Source organism: Arachis ipaensis, chromosome B8, assembly GCF_059453495.1.
Source record: "Arachis ipaensis isolate K30076 ecotype BB chromosome B8, ASM5945349v1, whole genome shotgun sequence".
NCBI lineage: Eukaryota > Viridiplantae > Streptophyta > Magnoliopsida > Fabales > Fabaceae > Arachis > Arachis ipaensis.
In genome coordinates this window covers 134,825,163-134,847,333 of record NC_142443.1, presented here as the reverse complement: position 1 = coordinate 134,847,333, position 22,171 = coordinate 134,825,163, and the positions used below count along the sequence as shown (strand labels likewise).

The 22,171-nt window shown below is 36.4% G+C and overlaps 2 protein-coding genes across 6 annotated transcripts; both read left to right on the top strand.

Moving 5' to 3' along the window:
• Positions 1–3,456: 3,456 nt before the first annotated feature.
• LOC107612765 (Enhancer of polycomb-like transcription factor protein) lies at positions 3,457–10,113 on the top strand. The gene is made up of 5 exons (XM_016314496.3): positions 3,457–3,710; positions 3,867–6,299; positions 6,497–8,257; positions 8,758–9,013; positions 9,098–10,113. Exons 2-5 carry the CDS (start codon positions 3,942–3,944, stop codon positions 9,661–9,663), a joined length of 4,941 nt encoding a protein of 1,646 aa, XP_016169982.1. The 5' UTR covers positions 3,457–3,710; positions 3,867–3,941; the 3' UTR covers positions 9,664–10,113.
• Positions 10,114–11,406: 1,293 nt separating this feature from the next.
• LOC107614533 (uncharacterized) lies at positions 11,407–17,146 on the top strand. 5 transcript variants are annotated; one of them, XM_021109983.2, is made up of 14 exons: positions 11,407–11,600; positions 11,910–12,034; positions 12,159–12,220; positions 12,759–12,846; positions 12,924–12,985; positions 13,164–13,257; positions 13,597–13,998; positions 14,170–14,748; positions 15,076–15,231; positions 15,320–15,436; positions 15,613–15,699; positions 16,085–16,232; positions 16,320–16,359; positions 16,798–17,146. In XM_021109983.2, the coding sequence occupies exons 2-14, from the start codon at positions 11,936–11,938 to the stop codon at positions 16,940–16,942; spliced, it is 2,079 nt and encodes a 692-aa protein (XP_020965642.1). In that variant the 5' UTR covers positions 11,407–11,600; positions 11,910–11,935; the 3' UTR covers positions 16,943–17,146. The 5 variants fall into 5 exon arrangements, with proteins under 5 accessions (XP_020965642.1, XP_020965641.1, XP_016172209.1 ...); XM_021109982.2 differs by having other exon boundaries at positions 11,581–11,720; XM_088497127.1 differs by lacking the exon at positions 11,407–11,600 and having other exon boundaries at positions 11,759–12,034; positions 13,597–14,005; positions 14,195–14,748.
• The last annotated feature ends 5,025 nt before the right edge of the window (positions 17,147–22,171 follow it).

Here is a 22,171-nt window from a genome sequence, read left to right as displayed (position 1 = left end):
ATCATTGTCCTCAACAACGACTCATAAAAACTAAATTGGGTTGGTCTAGTAGTGGTTAGCTCACTAGCCCGCTTAAGCAAGTGTCGGGGGTTCGAATCCCGCCTTGTGCATGCAGCAATCCATTGACTAGCTGCAAATCCTTAAATAGACCTCAGTACCGTGACAGATTAGTCTTTAGCCTGTCGGGCTAAGGGATACCATGAAAAACCAAAAAAACAAGGACCCATGGCCTTTAAAGGCTCTATCACCATAAGGTACTTTGAATCTCATATACAATTATACTTGAAAGTAAGTGTTATTGGATACCAGAAGTCAAAAGAACATTGCACTATCCATATCAGTAGAGAGACATATAAAATCAATCTGTAGTTAATAGTAAGTGAATTGTGTTTTTCAGATAAATCCACTCATACCTTCTACACTCCACATGCAATATTATTCTATTTCTATTATATGTCGTTGCCATCATTGGCCTACCTCCCTTAGGGAAAATACTAGTTATGTTGCAATGCTATTCGAGACGAGTTACCAATCTCTTTCAATGTTAGCATTCTCTAAATCAATATAAGTACTCCCTCTTCGAGTTAAGAAGAGAAACCCTAAATTGAACAAAGTTCAACATTCAATTCTATAATTCCTTGAGAATTCTAAAACTGTTATGTGAGAATCAGCCAATGGTAACCATATCTGATATCATCGAACATTGGAAATTCGTAATGGAATTAAGTTTTTTTTTTTGGCATAGAAGACTCTCAATAAAACACCAATTTTGCAATTCTATTTGAGATGAGTTACTAATTTTCAAAGAATTCTAAAGAATTGACAAATTCATTAATTTTTTCATACTCAATATAATGACTCAATACTCTTATTTATATTCCTAACAAACTCTAATGTGCTAACCAACTAATTAAGCGGCCCAATCTTAGTTGGGTCATAACAAGTTACCACTAAATCAAGAACGAGATCAATTATCCCAACCTTTCTTTCACCACCTACCAAAATTTCTTCCATAACAATAAAGGTAAATAAGAAGACCTTGTTCTTGACGACGAGCATGTAACATTCCTTTTTTATTGGCTAAGTGGCATTATCTTCTGTCCTTGAAGTATTTAGATTGAGACTAGTTTTTTGACGATATGCATTACACATTCCATGTACACAGACGAAAAAAATCATTAATAATGCAAACGGGGTACTGTGTACCTAGAATATGATACAGTTAAAAAAATTATACGATTACACCTGTGATATGATACAACTGCATAATTGTACATAAACCAGTGCTGAGTACTTAGGATATGTTTATATAGAAATTTGGGTCTGTGTGCTTGGGATGTGTGCATATTTATCTACGTTCTTAGTACCCTTAATAACTACATAAAAAAAATTCCTATATAAGGTTCTTAACTCAAGCTCATCACAATACACTAATTCCATTATTCTCTATTCTCCTCCTTATTCTTCATATACATGACTATTAGTAAGTCTTTGAGTGCAATTCACCTATGATGTTGCGTACTTGCCATCATAATTCTCCAGACGCCGTGAAGAATGTCATATTGAGCAACATGGGTGCAATATGTTCTAAGGAGGTTTGGAGAGTTGCATATAGATTTCTCTCCACACTGCCGAGTGAAAGATTTATTAACATGGCATTTTGGGTCGAAACTGATTATCATGTGTGGGTAATATTTGATGTATATGCTAGGTTAATATCACAACATGTGATGGAGTGGTATGTAGCGGTTCGTGACGGAGGTGGTAGTTGTGGGATGTCCTCTTTGATCCCGCAAGCAATTTTGGTAGAGGCAACACCGATTCACTTTGCCGTACCTCACGATATTGTCGAAGAAGATGAGAGTAAGTCTTATTCGGATTGTGTTGTTGAAATCGGTTCGTCTAAAGAGAATGATTCATCCGACGAGTATGTGCCAGAGACTCCAACAGATGGGGTGCTCGATTTCTTTTTCCTCCCCCTTTGGCCATTCACAATTATTAGAAGTTCCAAGCCACTATCACACTCTTAACTAGATGATCCTTTCAACTGTAGCAAAGAAGAAGATTACAACATGGATAGCGGTGTAAAATTTCCGGTCGACTATAGGTTTAAGAGTAGAGATGCTGTTCTCATGGAAGTAAAAAACTACAGTATTCGAAAAAATGCTAAATATATAGTTTTGGAATTGGATAGATTGAAATACTATCGTTGATGCAAGCAATTCTCTGCTGGATGTCTATGAAATTTTTTGTAGCACTTTGGCAGAATTTGAACTACTGATAAATATTATCTTTTGCATTTTATAAAATTAACAAGTAAATGTTGATTATATTATATATTAGAGGATGAGATTTACGATTACTTTTGTAGAAAGGTGCATAGGTTTGGAGTGCCACATGATATTTGGCACCACATCTTTGTGAGCTATATATGCTTTTCAAGCTTTCCAAAACTAACAAAAACCCCTTAGATGAATAAACATCTTAACCACACCCTATATATAGTTGAGCTGAACATATATCAGCTACTAAGGCTTAAAATTCATTAGTCATATATCTCGAGTACTCAGTATCTATTTTCAACATTTATTACATATTTTAGATGCATTTGGATTCGAGATGTGTAACAGTCAGCGTGTATCACTTTTTAGTAATTACATATTTAAGATGCGTTTTTAAAGTGTTTCAGTGTACAATGATATATCACATCATGTTTATAGAATATTTTTCTATTTACATATTTCAATAAATATTATATTTTATTAATTTAATATTATATTTTATTAATTTAAATTAAAAATTCCTTTCTTATGAGGAGTATTTTTCTTAAGATTCGAAAAAAATATTGAATAGAAGGAAATGGATCTTTTCTAGTTTTTTCAACACTTAAAGAAAATGTAGTGTGATCTCTCACCATTAATTTTATAAGTGGGGCCAAAATTAAAAATGAGAGAGAGAAAATAATAAAAAGTAAAAGATCACAATTAACACCATCCAATTTTTTTTCATTGGAGAGAATCCACTCCCTAAATATAATAGAAATTAGAAATTGAAAATACATTTCCAAGGGATCCTTAAAAGCTCAATGGCATTTCCGAATTTTACCAAAGACGAGGGCCCCATTACCAAACCACTCAGTGGAAATTGATTTCACTTTCCATTTTCTCGTCAGAAAACAGTGCGCATAAATCTTATCGCCTATGTCTCGTGCAACCGCGAGAACATTACGGAATCTTCGTGCTCGTCTCATGCCAAAAATCCAATCGAGCTGTTCATATTTCAATCGTATGCTCATGAACCTTTCATAAAGTCCTGCTTATCGTAGACCACGAAATAGACGATTGTAGACAGCACCGATAATTTCCGATCCATCGGACCCTACAGTGCCACGTGTCATTAAAAAACAATCTGTGTTTTCCGAGCTATTTTCCATTTCAACTACTTCAATATTTTGATATTTTTCGATCTAAAAACCCTTTCTCGCGAAACTGAAAAGAAACCCTAGCTCTCGTCCGTCTCTCGCGGTTTTTGAAAAAAACAAAAAAAGCAAAATTGAAATCGAAATTTATCGGTGAATTTCAATCCCAAATTCACAATTAGATTAGGGTTTTTGTTCGAAGAGGTGAGATTCAAACCCTAACTCATGATCCGTGGTGGTGATCCTCGCGATTTGGGGGCGGAATCAACTGCTCTGCGGTGTGTCGGTTGAGGTACGTGTATGAATTTGTTACGAATTTGTTTTTAATATGTTCGGTGTTGTTTAATGCGATTATTCCAATGCATGCGTAGAATTCTCGTGATCTTAGTACTTTGAAAATGGTGTAGGGATTAGTTGTGATTTTTCTTTTCCTTTTTTGGTGGTTCAGATCTGGAAAAAGCGTTCCGATATGTATGATGGAATGTGAAAATTTGGGAATTTGGTACTGTACTGCCGATTGTTCATGGAAGATAGAGAAGGGAACTCACATGGCGCTGCAATTCCCAAAAAATCGAGATCTTTGGATCTGAAGAGTTTGTATAAATCAAAAGTTACAAACGAGGCCCCTGAGAAGAACCTAAAGAGGAAAGGGAGTAATCATGGTGGGGGTGGTGATGAGAAGAGGAGCAAGAAAAAGAGGAGTAGAAAGGAACTGCCTCTAAGCAGCCTAGAAAATGCTGATGGTTGCATCAAGAAGGTTGTTGATGAAGAATCTCACAAAGGGCCTGGCTCCAGTAGGCAGGATTTGTGTGAACATAAGTTGGAGGCCAAGCAGGGATTGAGTAGCAGTAGTGGGGTTAATAGACATTCACTAATTCTCAGTGATGGTCCTGTATGTATTCCAAAGCGAAAGAGGGATTTTGTGGGGCGGAAGAAATTTGAAGTTCGTCAAGCACCGAACCTGGCAGGTCAGCCAAGTGGTAGAAGTTGCAATGGCGATCAGTTGCCTAAGTTAAGCATTGATGATTTGGACAGGGGGGTTGAGTCTTCAAAGACTAAACAGAAGGATGTTGATGAGATTAAGGAAAGTAGGAGTTGTGATTCAAGTTCTGTGCAGCATTTCAAGGGTAAGGAGGAGAGTGCCTGTCATTCTGCTGTAAATAGTGGTGATTCCTCTTTAAAGAGGCCACGGAGGAAGGATAGGAAGCGAAAGGCTTTGTCTTCAGATAGAATTAGGGTTGCCAAGGAGGCTGAGCCTCTAATAGATAGCAGTAAAATATCTGATCATTTGCGGGAGGATGATGAGGCAAATCTTGAGGAGAATGCAGCAAGGATGCTATCTTCACGGTTTGATCCAAACTGTACTGGTCTGTCCTTTTTGCTGCCTTCTAGTAGAAATATTAGTAGTCATGGATCAAAGTCTCCAGGTTCAGAATCAGCGTCAGTTGATACTGCCAATAGAGTCTTGAGACCAAGGAAACTGGACAAAGAGAAGGGTAGTTCCAGGAAGAGGCGGCACTTCTATGAAATTTTGTTAGGTGATTTGGATCCGGACTGGGTATTGAACCAGAGAATTAAGGTTTTTTGGCCGTTGGACCAGAGTTGGTACTATGGCCTTGTTGATGGCTATGACAAAGAAAGTAAGCTTCACCATATCAAATATGATGATCGGGACCAAGAATGGGTTAATCTTCAAACTGAGAGGTTCAAACTCCTTTTATTTCCTAGTGAAGTTCGAAGAGAAGCAGGGGAAAAAAGAACAGTAAAGAAAAGTATGGATTCTGATGCACAAAAAGGGAGCAAGTCCAGAAAAGAAAGGCAAGTAAGAGATGATATTACAGAGGATGATAGCTGTGGAGAAAACTGTATGGACACAGAGCCTATAATCTCATGGTTGGCTCGATCTTCTCATCGGGTTAAATCTTCTGCTTTGCATGGTATTAAAAAACATAGGTCCTCTGGTCCTCTTCCAGGTACAGTCTCATCCTTTTATGATGAACCCGTAAAAGTACAGGGATGCTCAACCAAGAGTTACTTGAGAGAGGGTAAAGGTAGTATCTCCAGTGGTTCTGTTTCACATGATAAATTAGGTGACAATCTTGGGAAGAAGTCCTCATTGCAAAGTGCCAATTGCCACAAAGATGGCAAACAGCCTATTGTCTATGTTAGGACAAGGCGTAGGCCAACATCAAAATCCCCTCTTGTCCCTAAAGAGATGCATGCTAATATAAATGCTTCTTGTTCCATTGTCAGAGAACCAGTTGACAGGAGTGTTGAGACTAAGGGTCCATTGCGGTTGACATATTCAGAAGGAGTAACTAAACTTTGGTTGGACACAGGGTCAGCAGCATTCAAATTCGACTTCAATTTTCCAATACGCTCGGTGCTGAATGACTCGTTTAGATCTGACAATTTGTGGCTGGTCCGTGCTGTTCTGCTGCTTCGTTATGGAACAGTTATAACCATGTGGCCAAGAGTTCATTTGGAGATGCTTTTTGTTGATAATGTGTTTGGGCTTAGGTTCCTGTTGTTCGAAGGATGCTCAAAGATGGCTGCGGCATTTGTCTTTTGGGTCCTTAGAGTATTTAACCAACCTGTCGATCAGGGGGAATATATTGACTTGGAGTTGCCAGTTACATCGATCAGATTCAGGTTTTCAAGTGTTCATGTCATTAAAAAGCCACTTGTATTTGCTTTTTACAATTTCTCAAGAGTGGAGAATTCAAAGTGGATGTACTTGGATTCAAAGCTTAAGAAACATTGCTTACTCAGTAAGCAGCTCCATCTCTCTGAATGCACGTATGATAACATCCAGGCACTTCAAAATGGAACAAGTGGGCATCCTGTTACATCCATCAGTGGGCAGCCATCCACAGTAAAGGTACTTTCTTCTAGTTTTCTAGTTTCTTGATCGGTAGTTCTATTTTGTTCACATCATTTAACCTATTCCTAGCTACATTTATTTATGTCTTGTCTCAAAGCTTGTCAGGCAGACAGGCACTGCAAAGTCTATTATGTTGATTTATTATTATTTATTTATTTATTTTCCTTGGATAAATTGTGACTTTACGAGAACAGATCATGCGAAAGAGGACTAGACCGGGGATTAATATTATGGGTGTTTCTAGAGAGTTCACTCGGGTTGACACCCATCAGTCTTCTGATGCCGGAAAGAGGAAGGTTTTTCCTTTTTCTCTTTCTTTTGCGGCTGCACCCACATTTTTTCTCAGTTTGCATCTTAAGTTGCTGATGGAGCAGTCAGTAGCTCATATAAGCTTTTGTGATAAAGCCTTGGTAGATGCTCAGGAAGACTCTGGTCTGAAGACAGATGGTTGCTCTGAAAGGAGGGAAGAGTTTAATTTGGACAAAGTTATGATGACTTCATCAAAGGATGTTGTGTGTGATGGATTGGTTTGTGCCAAGTCCAATCCGATAATTTGTGCATCTGATTGCAGTGGTGGAATTCTTTCTCAAAATCAACAGAATATCGGTCTTAGTGATGATAGAACTTCTGGTTGTAATGTTCCAGAGAGGCCAGCTGCTATTCAGTTACCAAGGTGGCAATCCGATCATTCTGATGTGTGCACTTTGCCTTCAAGTTCTTTACCTGATGAGGTTAAAGCTGATGATGGCTGCTCACTGTCTCCTACTTCTTTAACTGCTGATGTTAAAGCTAATGATGGTTCTCATTCATTTCGCGGTAATCTCAGTGTTAAAATTCCTTCAGTTGATCATTTTGAGAAATCTGTCGATGGTGATTTACATTATGCTCAGCACTCTTCTGAATTTTCTTGGAATATAAATGGAGGTGTCATTCAAAGCCCCAATCCAACTGCTCCCCGAAGTTCTTGGCATCAAAACAAAACTAATTCCACATTGGGATTCAAGTCACATGGATGGTCCGATGGGAAGGTTGATTCTCTTCAAAATGGCTTTAGTAATGGACCAAAGAAGCCACGGACACAAGTATCTTATTCAGTTCCTTTTGCTGGTTATGATTTTGGCTCGAGGCATAGGGGTCATCAGAAAGGGCTACCTCACAAGAGGATTAGGAAAGCTAATGACAAGAAGTCATCAGATGTTGCTAGAGGTCCTGAAAAGAATTTGGAGTCCTTATCTTGTGATGCAAATGTCTTGATTACCCTTGGGGATAAAGGGTGGAGAGAATATGGTGCCCAGGTTGTTTTAGAGCTGTTTGACCATAATGAGTGGAAACTTTCTGTAAAACTTGCAGGAGTTACTAGGTACTCATACAAAGCACATCAGTTTCTGCAAACTGGATCAACTAATCGCTATACGCATGCTATGATGTGGAAAGGAGGGAAAGATTGGGTCTTAGAATTTCCTGATAGGAGTCAGTGGGCTCTTTTCAAAGAGATGCATGAGGAATGTTACAACCGTAACATCCGTGCGGCTTCAGTTAAAAATATACCTATTCCAGGTGTTATCTTGATTGAAGAAAATGATGGTCATGAATCTGAAGCTAGTTTTGTTCGGAGTTCTAAATATTTTCGCCAAGTTGAAACAGATGTTGATATGGCCCTGAATTCATCAAATGTCCTGTATGATATGGACAGTGAGGATGAGCAGTGGATTTTGACTTTGCAAAATTCTGAAAAAGACAATTATAGCATGGATGGGATCTCGGAGGAAATATTTGAGAAGACAATAGATAGGTTTGAAAAGGCTGCATATGCTCAGAAGCAAGACCAGTTTACACCTATTGAAATAGAAGAACTCATGGTTGATGTTGCAACGATGCCTATAGCCAAAACCATTTATGAATATTGGCAGCAGAAAAGGCAGAAGAGAGGAATGGCTTTGATACGGCATTTTCAGGTATTGTAAAAATTACCTATCTTTACTGAACTGTTTTTGTGACTTAATGTAAAACGAGAGTGGGGGAAGGGAAGGGAGGAGGAAGCGAGGTTAATACTGCAATTGCAAAGTGAGCCATTACCAAGTCAATGCATATAATGCATTTATGGTGGTGAATAACTATGGCATTGATCTATATTCCTGCATACTTTTTGGGTTTTATTAATTCATAAATGTATATCTGACTTCGCATCCAGCCAAGTGTTTCTAAGTTTGCCATTTTTATAACTGACCTTGAGATATGGCTGCATGATGTAACATTGCTAATTTTGAAGTGGTCCTGTTTATTTGAAAGATTGTGGGTTTAATTTCAAAATTGACTGGCTTAAAATTTGGTGGTGTGTAATAGCATTTTGTTTTCTCAAGATTATCTGTTTTCTTCTAGGCACATGATATGTGTGATGTGTGTGCTTGGTTATGATTTGGTTGAAACTTTATATCTTATCTTTAATTCTGTTCAGCCACCTCAATGGGAAAGATACCAACAACAATTGAGAGAGTGGGAAGTAGCCATGAGCAAGAATAACATCCCTCATTCTAATGGATGCCTGGACAAGTTTGCACCTTTGGAGAAGCCTCCCATGTTTGCTTTCTGTTTGAAACCAAGGGGTTTGGAAGTACCGAACAAGGGATCAAAACAACGTTCACAAAAGAGAATTTCAGTGTCAGGGCATGCAAACAGTATTATGTATGAACATGACGGTTTCCACACTCCTGGTGAGTATTTGATTTACTAGCTGTGTAAGTACAGTTTGAACAAATTATGAGCTCCTCCTTACATCTGATTGTTGTAAAACACAGGAAGGAGATTGAATGGATTTGCATTTGGTGATGAAAGGATTTCTTATCCAGGCCACAATTATGATTCTTTGGATGATTCCCCATTGCCTCAGAGCTCACTGAGGGGATTCTCACCACGTGATGCTGGCAGCGTGAGATATTATTTTATGAACAATGGTGGGTTTGACAGGAAATATACACCTAAACATCACCGGAACAAGCCAAGGAATATGTATCATAATGATTCACACTTGATTTCTGATAGTCCGAGATTGTCGGGGTCAGGGAAGAGAAATGGGGTTAATCAATGGAACATGGGCTATTACGACATGATGGGTCACAGGAAGTACCCAATGGATGGCCCTCAAGGGCATGACTTTGAACAATTAGATGGTTCAGATCTTGATGAGTTTAAATTGCGTGATGCCTCAGGTGCTGCTCGGCATGCACATAACATGGCCAGATTAAAGAGAGAGAGGGCTCAAAGACTGCTTTACCGAGCAGATCTAGCAATTCACCGTGCTGTTGCTGCTCTCATGACTGCTGAAGCGATAAAAGCTTCGGAGGACTCGAATGGTGATGGGTAGATTGGATACTATTACAGCTTCATGGATCTCTTCAGTGTGCCACTGAGCTGCATTAGAGGTGAGGAGGCTCAGCAGTGATGTCGGCTAGATGCGACACGGGTTCGGAAGTGCTTCGGCCTCCTCTCGTTATCCATGGACTCCATACTGAGCTCCAAATAATGAGGGGAAATCATTGAGGGGAAGAATTTTTTGTGCAACTCTCTTGCACTTTTGAGTAGCACCTTATTCAGCTTGAGGGTTCTACTTAGTTCAGGGTAATTGTTGCAGTTGATCTTCCTAGTATGGGTCTAAGGAATTTTGTGCAGATTTTTTTTTTCTTTTTTTTTTCCCCCCTTCTCTCTTCCCATATCCTCAGGTTCCCAATGTTAAATATGAAAATAGAAATCGGCAAATAATACCACACCTTGAATGGAAATTACAGTTCTATTTCTGTCATAGAATTTACAAAAATGATTCGCAAATTAACTGCTAACTAGTAACTACTGGTTTCTATGGTATTAGCTTCACCGGTTCACCCGTTGAAGGCAATTTCACCCTTTTCTTTGTAAATATAGTACGGACCAACAAAGAGATTATTCAATTTAACATAGCTTCGGGTGGGAGGGAAAGATTGTGATTTGCGGGTTATGCTGATTGTTGATGAAAGGCATGGAATGGGATATTATGGAATTAGAATGGAAGAGAATTGATGAAATCGTTTAACGTTCTAATGTTATGTAAATGTACCATCTGATATTAGAATGCATCATATAGTAATATTAGTTCTTTATTGTTTGCATATTAAAGATGGTATGGGAAAAGGTAACAATTTACATAAAGATTGGTCAAATCAGGGCAAACTTGAATATGTTCAGCACTTCAGCCCAATTTTTTGTCAGCTATTTGTTTTATAAAAACACATCGTTTGATAATAACAGTATTAAACCATTAATGACTGGATCACTCGATTTAATTCATTTGTCATTTTAGCATTTGTATAGTTTTGAATATTATGCATAATTGCATAGCACTAATATAAACGGCAGGATAGCGAGGCGGAGTTTGGACGGAAGATAAAGTTGATGGTTGATGGAGGAGAAATAATAAAACATTATGTGGCTTCATAGAAGGACTGGAAGAAAAATAAGATATATTAATTTCTAGAACAAACTAATGTGACAATGTTATAGAATATCTAATGTCTATATCAATTTGCGTAGCTACTTTTCGAGACGGATAAATCTCCTTTTGTATCTTAACGCAATTGCTTAGTGTTTCCTCTCATCATTTAAGCTATATGTGAAAGATTGTGCGATAATTGGTATAATATATATATATTTTAAGAGTAGTGCTAGGGAGCCAATGGTCTAAGTGTTGGTTTATGAATCAAATGAACATCATCTATAATATGCAGAATAACCATCCGGATAAGTTCGAACCCTTGACCTTCTAGATCTGGAATTCTTATACAATGTCCTGAAACCACTCATCCCAAAAGTGTAACTTGACAAGACAATGTAACACTAATAATAATATCTCTAATACTTTCCAAACTCTCATTGTACACATTGTACGCTTAGGTCATTGGCTCCCTATACTTTCTCATATTTTAAATACGATACGACAATCAGAGATTCAGAGGCGAAAGTATCCGTTGAAGCCACAAAATTTTTAATTTCTTGATAGTTATATTAAATAGGGGCGTGTTCGATTATTGTTTCTGATATTGTATAAATTTTCATGCACTTAGAATAATAGTTTTTGCAATTAGGGATCACAAAACTATCCGAGAGGAAGGATTCCTGCGGGGACTGCACACGCACATACAAAATCTAAAAATGTTGACCCCCAATTGAGAAATGAAAATGTTGAACTTCTAATTTAAGCCCAAATAAAATATACAAAATCTAAAAATCAAAACGCCAGAGGCCTCCCGCGTTTGGGAACCGGTATTACCGGTAAAGTTTCATTCCCTTTGTTCTGATATTCCTTCTTTCCCTCCCTAACCTAACTTAACGTCTTTTCGCTTTCTCTCTTTGTTCACGCATTCATATTCTATTTCCCTCTTCATACACCAGGTTCATTTTCTAGAAACCCTTCCGTTTTTTCTCTGTTTTATGTCACATTGTGGTGTCACGCTTCAAAAGTTTCAATTGACATGAATTAAATGATTAGAAACATCTTGTGAGCTGGATTGCTTTTCAACTTTTTATTTGTTTAATTAATTATTTTTAATCCATTGTTTTGGTTGTGGTTGTGGTTGTTAGTTAAGGTATTGATCATTTGAGAGACAATGGGAAATTCGAAAAAAGATGAAGCGAAGATTGAAAAAATAATTCGTGGTCTTTTGAAACTTCCTGAAAATCGAAGATGCATCAATTGCAACCTCTTGGTACGCTATGAAATTATTGAATTAATCAATGTTGAAACTTGAAAGTATTGTAACCTATAAAAAAGAAAAGAATTTATAAAAAGAAAGAGATGGTTTATACATGATTTTTCTAATGATGATTCAGGGACCACAATATGTGTGTACAACTTTCTGCACATTTGTCTGCACAAATTGCAGTGGAATACAGTAAGCATTACAAAATCCGTGCTTTCTATTGATTAATCTATTTTATGTTTCTTTTAGCTGCTTTTGTATTTCAAATTGTTATCAGTTTTAGGGTTTTGGATAATCCTCTTTTACTTTAACAACGTGGTTTCATCATGTTACGTAACAACTCCTATATTGAGATGGTCCAAGGTTTATATTTTCATATCAGTTGAGTAGAGAAACGTGGTTCAACAGTTGGTCTCTTTAACATGTTTCGTTTTATCTGTTACTATAACATTTTGGTACATCCATCAACATATTTGAGTACAAAATTGGGATAGTGACAAATAAAAGGGAACTCAGGGAGTAATCTAAGTTAGCATCTTGTGTATGGGAAAAAACTATCATGGCAAGCACAATACTCCAATATTGAACCAATTCGACTCGAGCTAGATTAGTTGGAGTCTAATTGATTTCGAACTCACATAAAGGGGGGGAAAGAAGAAAAGAAATCAACTTAGTGCAGATATATAACATGTTTTTCTTTACTTACCATATGTTTCTATGTATAAAACAGTCGAGAATTTACACATCGAGTAAAATCAGTATCCATGGCTAAATTTACTTTAGAAGAAGTTGAAGCTATTCAAGCAGGTGGTAACGAGGTATGAACAAATTGATCATGCTAAACAAATCTATTTATTTGGTAATTAAAACAAATCTGACATCAATCCATGAACAGAGAGCCAAGGAAATTTATTTTAAATGCTGGGACCCTCAACGACATTCTTACCCTGAATCCAAGTAACTTTGCATCTCATCTCTCGCGGGTTTCTTTAGATTCTTTCTTATTTTTATATTTTTCAGTTGCAATCACAGGTATCCTCCTACCGGAGGTAATCTTGTTTGAGCATTGGAGATGTTTTTATAGATTCTAATTAGTACATTCATCACCTCTTCTAATTCACATCTTTGCATCCAGCAACATGCAGAGACTCCGCGAGTTCATCAAGAATGTGTATGTGGAAAGAAAATTTACCGGTGAACATCATGTGGATCTTCCGAGGATTAGAGAAGTAAGTTCTTTTGTTATCTAGTGGTAGGTTCTTTTGTTATCTTTTGGATTATAGAAAAAAGATACTAGCTAGATAGATTTTTTGGTCAGAATCTGTTTACCAGAACAATGCAGTATGGTATGTGTCTCAATCCTTAGATCAGTAAGTAGGGAATACTACTTTATTCATCTAAAGATCATTGTTGTTTCGGTAGAAAATTACTAAAAATTTTGTTTCTCATTGTTTAACATTGTTCTTAGATTTATTATCACTAGTTAAAACTAAGACATAACTGAAAAGATGAGTTCCTTGTGCTGTGTGCTCCTTTTGTCAAAAATTTTGTTTACTTTACTTGCACAGGAAGGAAAGGAGGAACCATACCAAAGTAAGAAGATTAATTTATTTCGTATTGAGCCAAAAAGTCCATCTTATGAAGCTAGAGTTCAGAGAAGTTCTAGTGCAAGATCTCCTGATATAAGAAGTGATGACAATAACAATGTTAGATTTTACGTTGATGAAAGAAGAAGCCCAAGATATGCCCAAAATTTGGCAAGGCATGGCAGCTTTGCTAGAAAGCCTATACAAATTGAGGTTGTTGACAACAGGTTCCGAGACGGTGAATCAAGAAACAGCAAGGTTACAGATTTAGACACAAAGCTAAAACAGCTTCAACCAGCCAGGCAGAAGACTGTAGACGAATCTCAATTACCTGTCGTACGCCCTTTGGGAGAAGTATCAGGAGAGAATGGTCCATCTCTTAAAGTAAGTGGTATGGTTGTCATTACATTATAAAATCTCATTTGAACTATATCTTGGATGAATTTTAGTTTCCAAATGTCATGCATCAGAGTGGCATTTTTTTTTTTTGAGAAAAATCCATCTGACAAGAAATTGTTCCTCCTGAAAGCTTCATGATTTGGGTACTAATTGCAGGCCTCTAACGCTGCTTCTGTACCAGAAATGCAGTCTATATCACAACCAATTGAAGAAAACTGGGCTATATTTGAAGATTTTCCAGTCGCTAATGCTGCCGAAAACAAAATCTCAAACACAAATATATTCACATCTTCTGTAACAATGACAACACCTCAAGCAACACATACAAATTCCTTAGATTTCTTACTTTCTGAATTGTCAGGTCCATTGGTTGCAACAACTGGGGACATGTCTACGGTCTCAACTTTTAACAATGATCTAACAATTGTGCCTGTAGAAAATTCGAGCACACATGGGGATTTGCAGCACTTGCCACCTTTTCCAATATCCGAGGCAACTGCTTCACCAACCAGTAGTGATGCTTGGTCTATTATACCGATCCAAGCCAATGAGATGGAACAACCTTCTAATGCTTTGCCTTCAAATGATGAGATAAATCATAGAGAAGAGTCCAACAAAGTCTTAGATTGGCAGACATCACCAAGCATGCAATTCTCTCCTGCAGTATCAGTAGGTAGTAGCTCTACAGCACAACCAACAAGTACACCAATCACACCTATAGCTCCAAATGATATGGTGAGAAACTAAATGTCAACTATGTCTGGCTATTTGATAGCCTTAATTTTAGACCTTGATGTTAACATTTGTGGATATAAAGTAAAAAGAGTAGAGTTTGGGTACTGTAAATTACAGAAATGTTTGGAGAAGGCACGGAGGCTCTAGTTTGGAGAGTAGATCAGATAGCAAATAGTTAGGCAGCTTAAGATATAAATATGATATATCTCTGGGTATTATGGAAATTTTGACCTATATCTAGCTGATTCCATCTAGTGGGATAAGACTTAGTTGTTATTGTTTGTTGCTTGCAAAGTTACTCAAGTTTCTGAATTTGTTTATATGCAGCAATCAGATGTTCTAAATTCACATGATCCCTCCAGTGCTTTCACTGAACTCTCTCCTCAGACCAACTCAAAACCAACTCAAGAAACCAAATCTGGTGTTGGCTTAAAACCTTCAACAGTAGAAAACAGGTCTACTGGAAGAATGGAACTTCCAGAGGTAATAGATGAGCTGCTACCTTGTATTGTATAATTTTATTTCTCTTAAGAACTCAGAGAACCTTAAGGCATGAATGAATTCTCTGCAGGACCTTTTCTCTTCAAGCTACTTATCTGGCCCTCCTACACCACTTTCAGGTTGGCAAAATGATCAACCTCAACACCATGGAATGGGATATGGCTTACAGTATTATCCTAATGCACCGGTATATCCTATGCAGATCATCATTTCATTTATCTTTTTGTTGGAACGAGCAATTATCACTATGCCAAAAGCTACCAATAGATTTCTGGCCTAGTGGTAAATGCTTAATCCAACAATATTCTTTTCTCTTTTGGTTTCTGTGTGTATTATGATTTTGTTGATTTTTTTCATTTGCAGTCCCCCTCAGCATTCCCTATTGCAGCAAGATCCTCATCAAATCCATTTGCAGCAACTGAGGACAAACCTTTAGCCCACACCTTATCAGTATGTGCAAACATTAGAACTGTTTTGACTTATTACAGTGAATCTGATAGCCTTTCTGTATATTTCTGCTTCAAAATTTGTCTGCTTTCTTAGATAGATTTACTTATTTTACCTTTTCTTCAACTAGACATTAAACTTCTATGGCAATAGTAAATAGTTATTCCATTCGTTTCAAAATAACTGTCAATTGGGACATTGTGGTGGTACATTGAACATAAAATCAATATATTTTTTAGTTAGACAATGCATCACTTAGTTCAAATTGAACGTTATTTTGAAACTAAGTAGTAAAGAAATAATTATCAAGTTGGCACATGATAACGCTTTTCTCTGAATTTTGAATTCACATATTTGTATTAAGACAATAAACATTGTTTGTCTGCAGCTTCCCAATATGTCATGTACCCTACCTGTATCTCCCGGAGCAGGACTAATGCATGCTTCAAGTTATGGGTCTTCGGGAATGGTTCCTCAGTCCACAAGTTTTGGATCTCCACTTGTTCATCCACAATCTGCATCTGGATTTCCCAATAGTATTGCCCTTTTTCATCTTTCATTTTCTGATGAAATGTTTTCTTAGTTTAATTTAGTTATAGTTATTTCTAACTCTATCCTTTCAGGTGCATACTTTGGCCAAGTTAATAACATGCAACCTCCTAGGTAAATCTTATTCCTTTAGATATTATGTTGAATACAACTATGATACAATGTAACAGGCTGGTTTCTTATTATTCTTAAAACATTGTACTAATCATCTTCCATGTACTTGAAGAGGTACTAGAGAAGTGGAAATGTGGATAATGTGATGAAAATAGGCAGCATGAAACCTTGAGTTGTGTTATTTATTGTATGATTTTCGTGCCGACTTACAGCCGATTCATCATTGAATGGAGTTTAAAATCAATCTAAGAGGGATCTACAAAGGGATGTCAGTCGACATGAGATCTAACGCCTCATATATACACCTAATGTTGTTCTAAAAAAGAAATATTTTTTTACTATCTATCTTCTTTTGTACATCGTGTAGAAACTCATCTAATAACTTAGATTTTGACATGGTTCTTGCTCTAAGGCTAAATTTTGAAATGGTTCTTGTAGATTTGAAAGAGCTGCTAGTACAAGTGATGATGAAAGTGTTTTTGGATCCCTAAGCACCATGAAGCTTTCAAGTGGTGAGTATATGACACAAACCACTCCAAATCCTTTTTCGAAGAAGGGAAGAAATCCATTTGGAGATATATAATGCAACGTTTAGTAAGTGTTTTAGAATAGAAAATACAGAGATAAAGACAGAGACAAAACAAACTATCCTTACCCCAATTATACTAAGTTTTTTAATAAACAAAAATTGGGCAAATTTTGTTGTACAACAAAGACATTTTCTTTGTTTTTGTATATGAATTTGTATCATTTATAAATAAATTTATATTTCTGAGTGTTTTGTATATTATTTATGTCTCAAGACAGCTATCAAATAAGGTTAAATAGATTTGGCAAAATGTCACCTTCTTTTGTGTCCTGTTGGAGGGATGACTATGATCCTGGTTCAAGGTCATTGAACTAAATATGGGTTGGGTTAGTCTCTTCACAAATGCAAAAACCAGTGGCATCTTTTCTAGTACACGAAGAAAATCTTACACTAGATTTAATATGCTATGGAAATAATCTCCTTCAATATAATCTTCTATTTATCATGAATCATATCATATATTAAACAAAAAAAATTGTATATATTAAAATTAGTCATTAAAATTAATTATTATATATTTGTATATAAATACATAGATTATTTAATTTATTTATATATATATTTTATATTTTAATATATATATTAATAATTGATTTTAATGTATAGGTAGGATAGTTTTATATTAAAAAAAGAATAAATTACCATTTATATCCATAAAAGATACAGATGCTGACAAATGCATCTATATAAGAATAAAACGACAATTATAATCACGAAAGATAGCTTCCGTGTGCCAAGAGTACCCGGACGTTGGTTACACAATTGGTCCGTTAGGGTATTCTTGGCACACGGAAGCTATCTTCCGTGGGTACAATTGTCGTTTTATTCTTATATGGATACATTTGTCAGTGTCTGTATCTTTCATGGATACAAATGGTAATTTATTCTTAAAAAAAAACTAAGGTGAAAATTAATTTTAGACACATGATATTTTTTTATTGTGACACCTCAAATTTTTTACCTAGGGCTAGGTAGCATACGGGCGGAAAGACCACATGCAAGCATGGTATAAAGAGGTCACGGATTTGATAAACTAATGCTAATCATATTTGTATGGGCATGTAGCTTATACGTGTGGGAAAAATTGGATTCTCTTATAGTTTATCTGTTAATTTGCGCTTTTTAACGAGTGGATTATTAGTTGAAAAAGTATAAAATTAATTGATTAAGTAAATATTAGTATGAATTTTTGAATTTTGTTAAGGTTCAAACTTTTAAGTGATAGAAAAGGTAGCAAAATTTATTTTAATAAATCTTAAATAGATTGTTGAAACAATACCCCTGTACATCGACACACACATATATATAATTCTACTAAAAGCAATCAATGGACTTGAATTTCATATAGAAATTAGAATCCATAAGTAACTTACTCCGAAAGATATTGTCATCCTTGCAAATCACCATTTGTAATTGGAAATATTATTGATCTTTTAATGATTTTTATTTGTTTAAATGTAAAAGTTATGATCTCATCTATATTCTCTTAAATATCTTAATTTCTATGTTGAATAGCAACAATAAATTATAATACTCCTTGAATTATAGTTATAATATAATAGTTATTATATATTATAAACTATAAGTTAAATTACATAATTAATTCCTATATTTTTAATAAAATTATAATTTGATTTTTACACTTTAAAAATTTGTAAATGTTAGAAATTATATAGAAATCATATATTGAAACTAAGATATTGAGTGGATTAATTGAATGAAAGATAGATGTTCAATCAAAAGCATAAAATAATTTCATGAAATAAGGCTAACAAGAGGTGCATTGTTTGGCTCTTTCAACCTCTAATTACTTTGTCTTTACCATCTCTTGAATGTGTATAAAATATTAAAATCATATACATATCAAGAAGCAATGCTGTGAGAATAAAAGAAAGGTTAAGAGCGCCAATGAGTTATAGCTCAAATGGCATAATCTTTCCATACTCATCTAAGAGGTTGTGGGTTCGAGTCTCCTATTTTTGGTAAAAAAAAAAAAAAGAAAGGTTAAGAGCAAACTTAGGGAGTAAAATAAGATTTGCAAGGAGTTTTAATAGAAAAGAACTTGTAGGGAGTTTTCATAGGAGGAAACTATTCTCATTCATTAAAATTATAGTATAGATGATACTATATATATTTCTGTAATAATCTAGTTAAAACATCATCAAATAAAAAAGAAAGTTAATTCACATCCTATTTTCTCATATTGGCTTTGTTATAGTTAGTGCATTATTGTGGGTAGTGTTCAATTTCATATTACTTTCTATCTATTAGAAGTCAAAATTTCGCTGCAGACTCAACAATTGGTATCAAGAGCCAACGTTATATTATTCATTATTTGAGTGGTAAAATTCAATTTTGAATATAATGACTTCTACTAGTAGTAATGTCAAAGTAGGCAAATATGAAATCGAAAAGTTCAATGGAAAAAATAATTTTTCCTATTGGAGGATGCAGATGAAAAATCTGCTTATATCACAGAAGTTACACAAGGCACTAGCGGGAAAAGAGAAAAAGCCAGAAGGAATGAAAGATGAGGATTGGGAAGAATTAGATCTTGAGGCACGGGCTGCAATAATCTTATTCCTTGAGAGGGATGTTGCTTTCTTGGTGAATGAAGAAGCAACTGCAGCAGGCGTCTGGTTAAAGTTAGAGAGTAACTTCATGACAAAGACTCTAACTAACAGGATCTACTTAAAATCCAAATTGTATACATGCAAGATGGAGGAAGGCACCTCAATCCGAGAATATATCAATAAGTTTGATAGGATCATATCAAACTTAAAGGATATAGATGTGAAGGTTGATGATGAAGACCTGGCACTCATATTGTTACTTTCATTACCGAAGTCCTATGAAAATCTGGTGCAGACATTGATGCTGGTGGGTGACACTCTGACCATGGATGAGACGAGGGCATCACTTTTAGCAGATAATCTACGTAAGGTTGCTACAAGTGTAATGTCATCTTCAAATGGAAGAGAGTATAATGATCAAGCACAAGGATTGTTCGCGGCTAGAGGAAGGACTAATGAAAGAGGAAAAGGTAATAAGCGTGGAAAGTCTAGGCCAAAATCTAGACCTCACGCAGAGAGAACATGCTTTAAATGTGGTGAGGCTGGACACTTCAAAGCAAATTGTCCAAATAAGAAGATAACTTTCAAGAAACAGAACAATGACAACGACAACCCGAAAGAAAAGTAAGAAGCAAGCTACGTCTCAAATGATGAGGAGGATTGTTACTCTGTAACAGAACAATCTTATGAAATCTCCGGTAAGTGGATTCTTGATTCAGGAGCCTCTCACCATATGTGTTCAAATAGGAAGTGGTTTACTACCTATGAAAGCATAAATGGTGGCACAGTTTTAATGGGCAATGATCATGCTTGTAAACTGTGGGGTTGGGTACTATAAAAATTAAGATGTATGATGGAATAATAAGAACCTTAAAGGATGTGAAACATATTCCAGACTTGCGAAAAAATCTTATCTCCATAGGTTTGTTGGAGAAAAATGGTTGCAAAATAGTTGCGGAAAATGGGGTACTAAAAGTTATTCGTGGTTCTTTGGTAGTGATGAAGGGAGTTCGTCACGGTAATCTTTATTCTCTTTTGGGGACAACAGTCACAGGTGAGTTAGCAGTTGGAATCGGTGGAAGTAGAGATCAAACAAATTGCACAAGAATATGGCACATGCGGCTTGGACATATGTCAGAGAAAGGTCTATCATTGCTTTGTGGACAAGGTTTGCTGAAAAATATGAAGAAACCATAAATGGAATTTTGTGAGCATTGTGTGTATGGAAAGGCACATAGGGTGAAGTTTTCTACAAGCAAGCATAAAAGCAGAGAGTTGTTAGACTACGTGCATACTGATGTTTGGGGCCCGGCTAAAGTTACTTCCAAGTGTGGTTCCAGGTATTTTGTTACTTTTGTTGATGATTATTCGAGGTATGTTTGAATTTACTTCCTCAAACATAAGAATGAGGTATTCGATACTTTTAAACGGTGGAGAGCAATGGTTGAAAACCGAACAGGTAGGAAGCTAAAAACTCTACGATCTGATAATGACACAGAGTACACGGATGGGGCTTTCAAGGAGTTCTGTGACCGAGAAGGCATTACAAGACACTAGACAGTTAGAGAAACACCACAATAAAATGGAGTCGCCGAACGACTGAATCGTACACTACTTGAGAAGGCAAGGTGTATGCGCTCTAATTTCGGGTTAGGCAGAGAATGGTGGGCAAAATCAGTTGCTACAGCTTGCTACATAGTGAATCGATCCCCACATTCTTCTCTAGATGGAAACACACCTTATAAGGTGTGGTCAGGGGAACATGTAGATTACGAGAAACTCAGAGTCTTTGGATGCACAGCCTATTATCATGTCAAAAATAATAAGCTTGATGATAGAGCAAAGAAGGCAATCTTTTTGGGGTATCCAAGAGGGGTTCAAGGCTATCGCCTTTAGAGTGTAAATGATTCTAAGTTTGTAATTAGCAGGGATGTTACCTTTGATGAACGATCTATGGTAGCTTTGTCTAAAGATATGGTGCCAGATGATGGTGATGTTGAAAAAACTTCAAATACTCAAGTGGTGGAGATAGAGTCTAAGTACCAACAAATAGACTCTAGTAATGTTCAGGTGGAGCATCCTAATGCTACTCGAGATGACGCAGAGGATGAACTTGATCATGAGAAAATTCAGCGAGAAAATGCACATGCATTACAACAGCTGCAGCAGGATTCTTTGGCATCTACTAGGCCAAAGAGGAATTATAAATTTGTTCAGAAGTTCGGGTCAGACAAGCCTTTGAGACATTATGGGCAGGTAAACTTGGTAGATTATGCACTCTCAGTGGAGGATGATGAGCCGGTCACCTTCAAACATGCTATCAAAGACAAAGATAGAGAGAGTTGGTTTGTCGCTATGGAGGAAGAGATGCAATCTCTTCATAAGAACAAGACATGGGATGTGGTCCCATTGCCCGTGGGAAAAACTGTAATTGGTTGTAAGTGGGTGTATAAAAGAAAAAAAGATCCTACTAAGTCAGATGGTACAAGATTCAAAGCTAGGTTAGTAGCAAAAGGATTTGCACAGAAAGAAAGTGTTGATTACTGTTCATATCCTGGCCCAACGATTAAGGCCCAGGGTCCAAGTAAAAAGGCCCAACCCAAAGGGTTGACCTCACCTTTCACCAGATCAGCCACTACAAAGTCGGTAC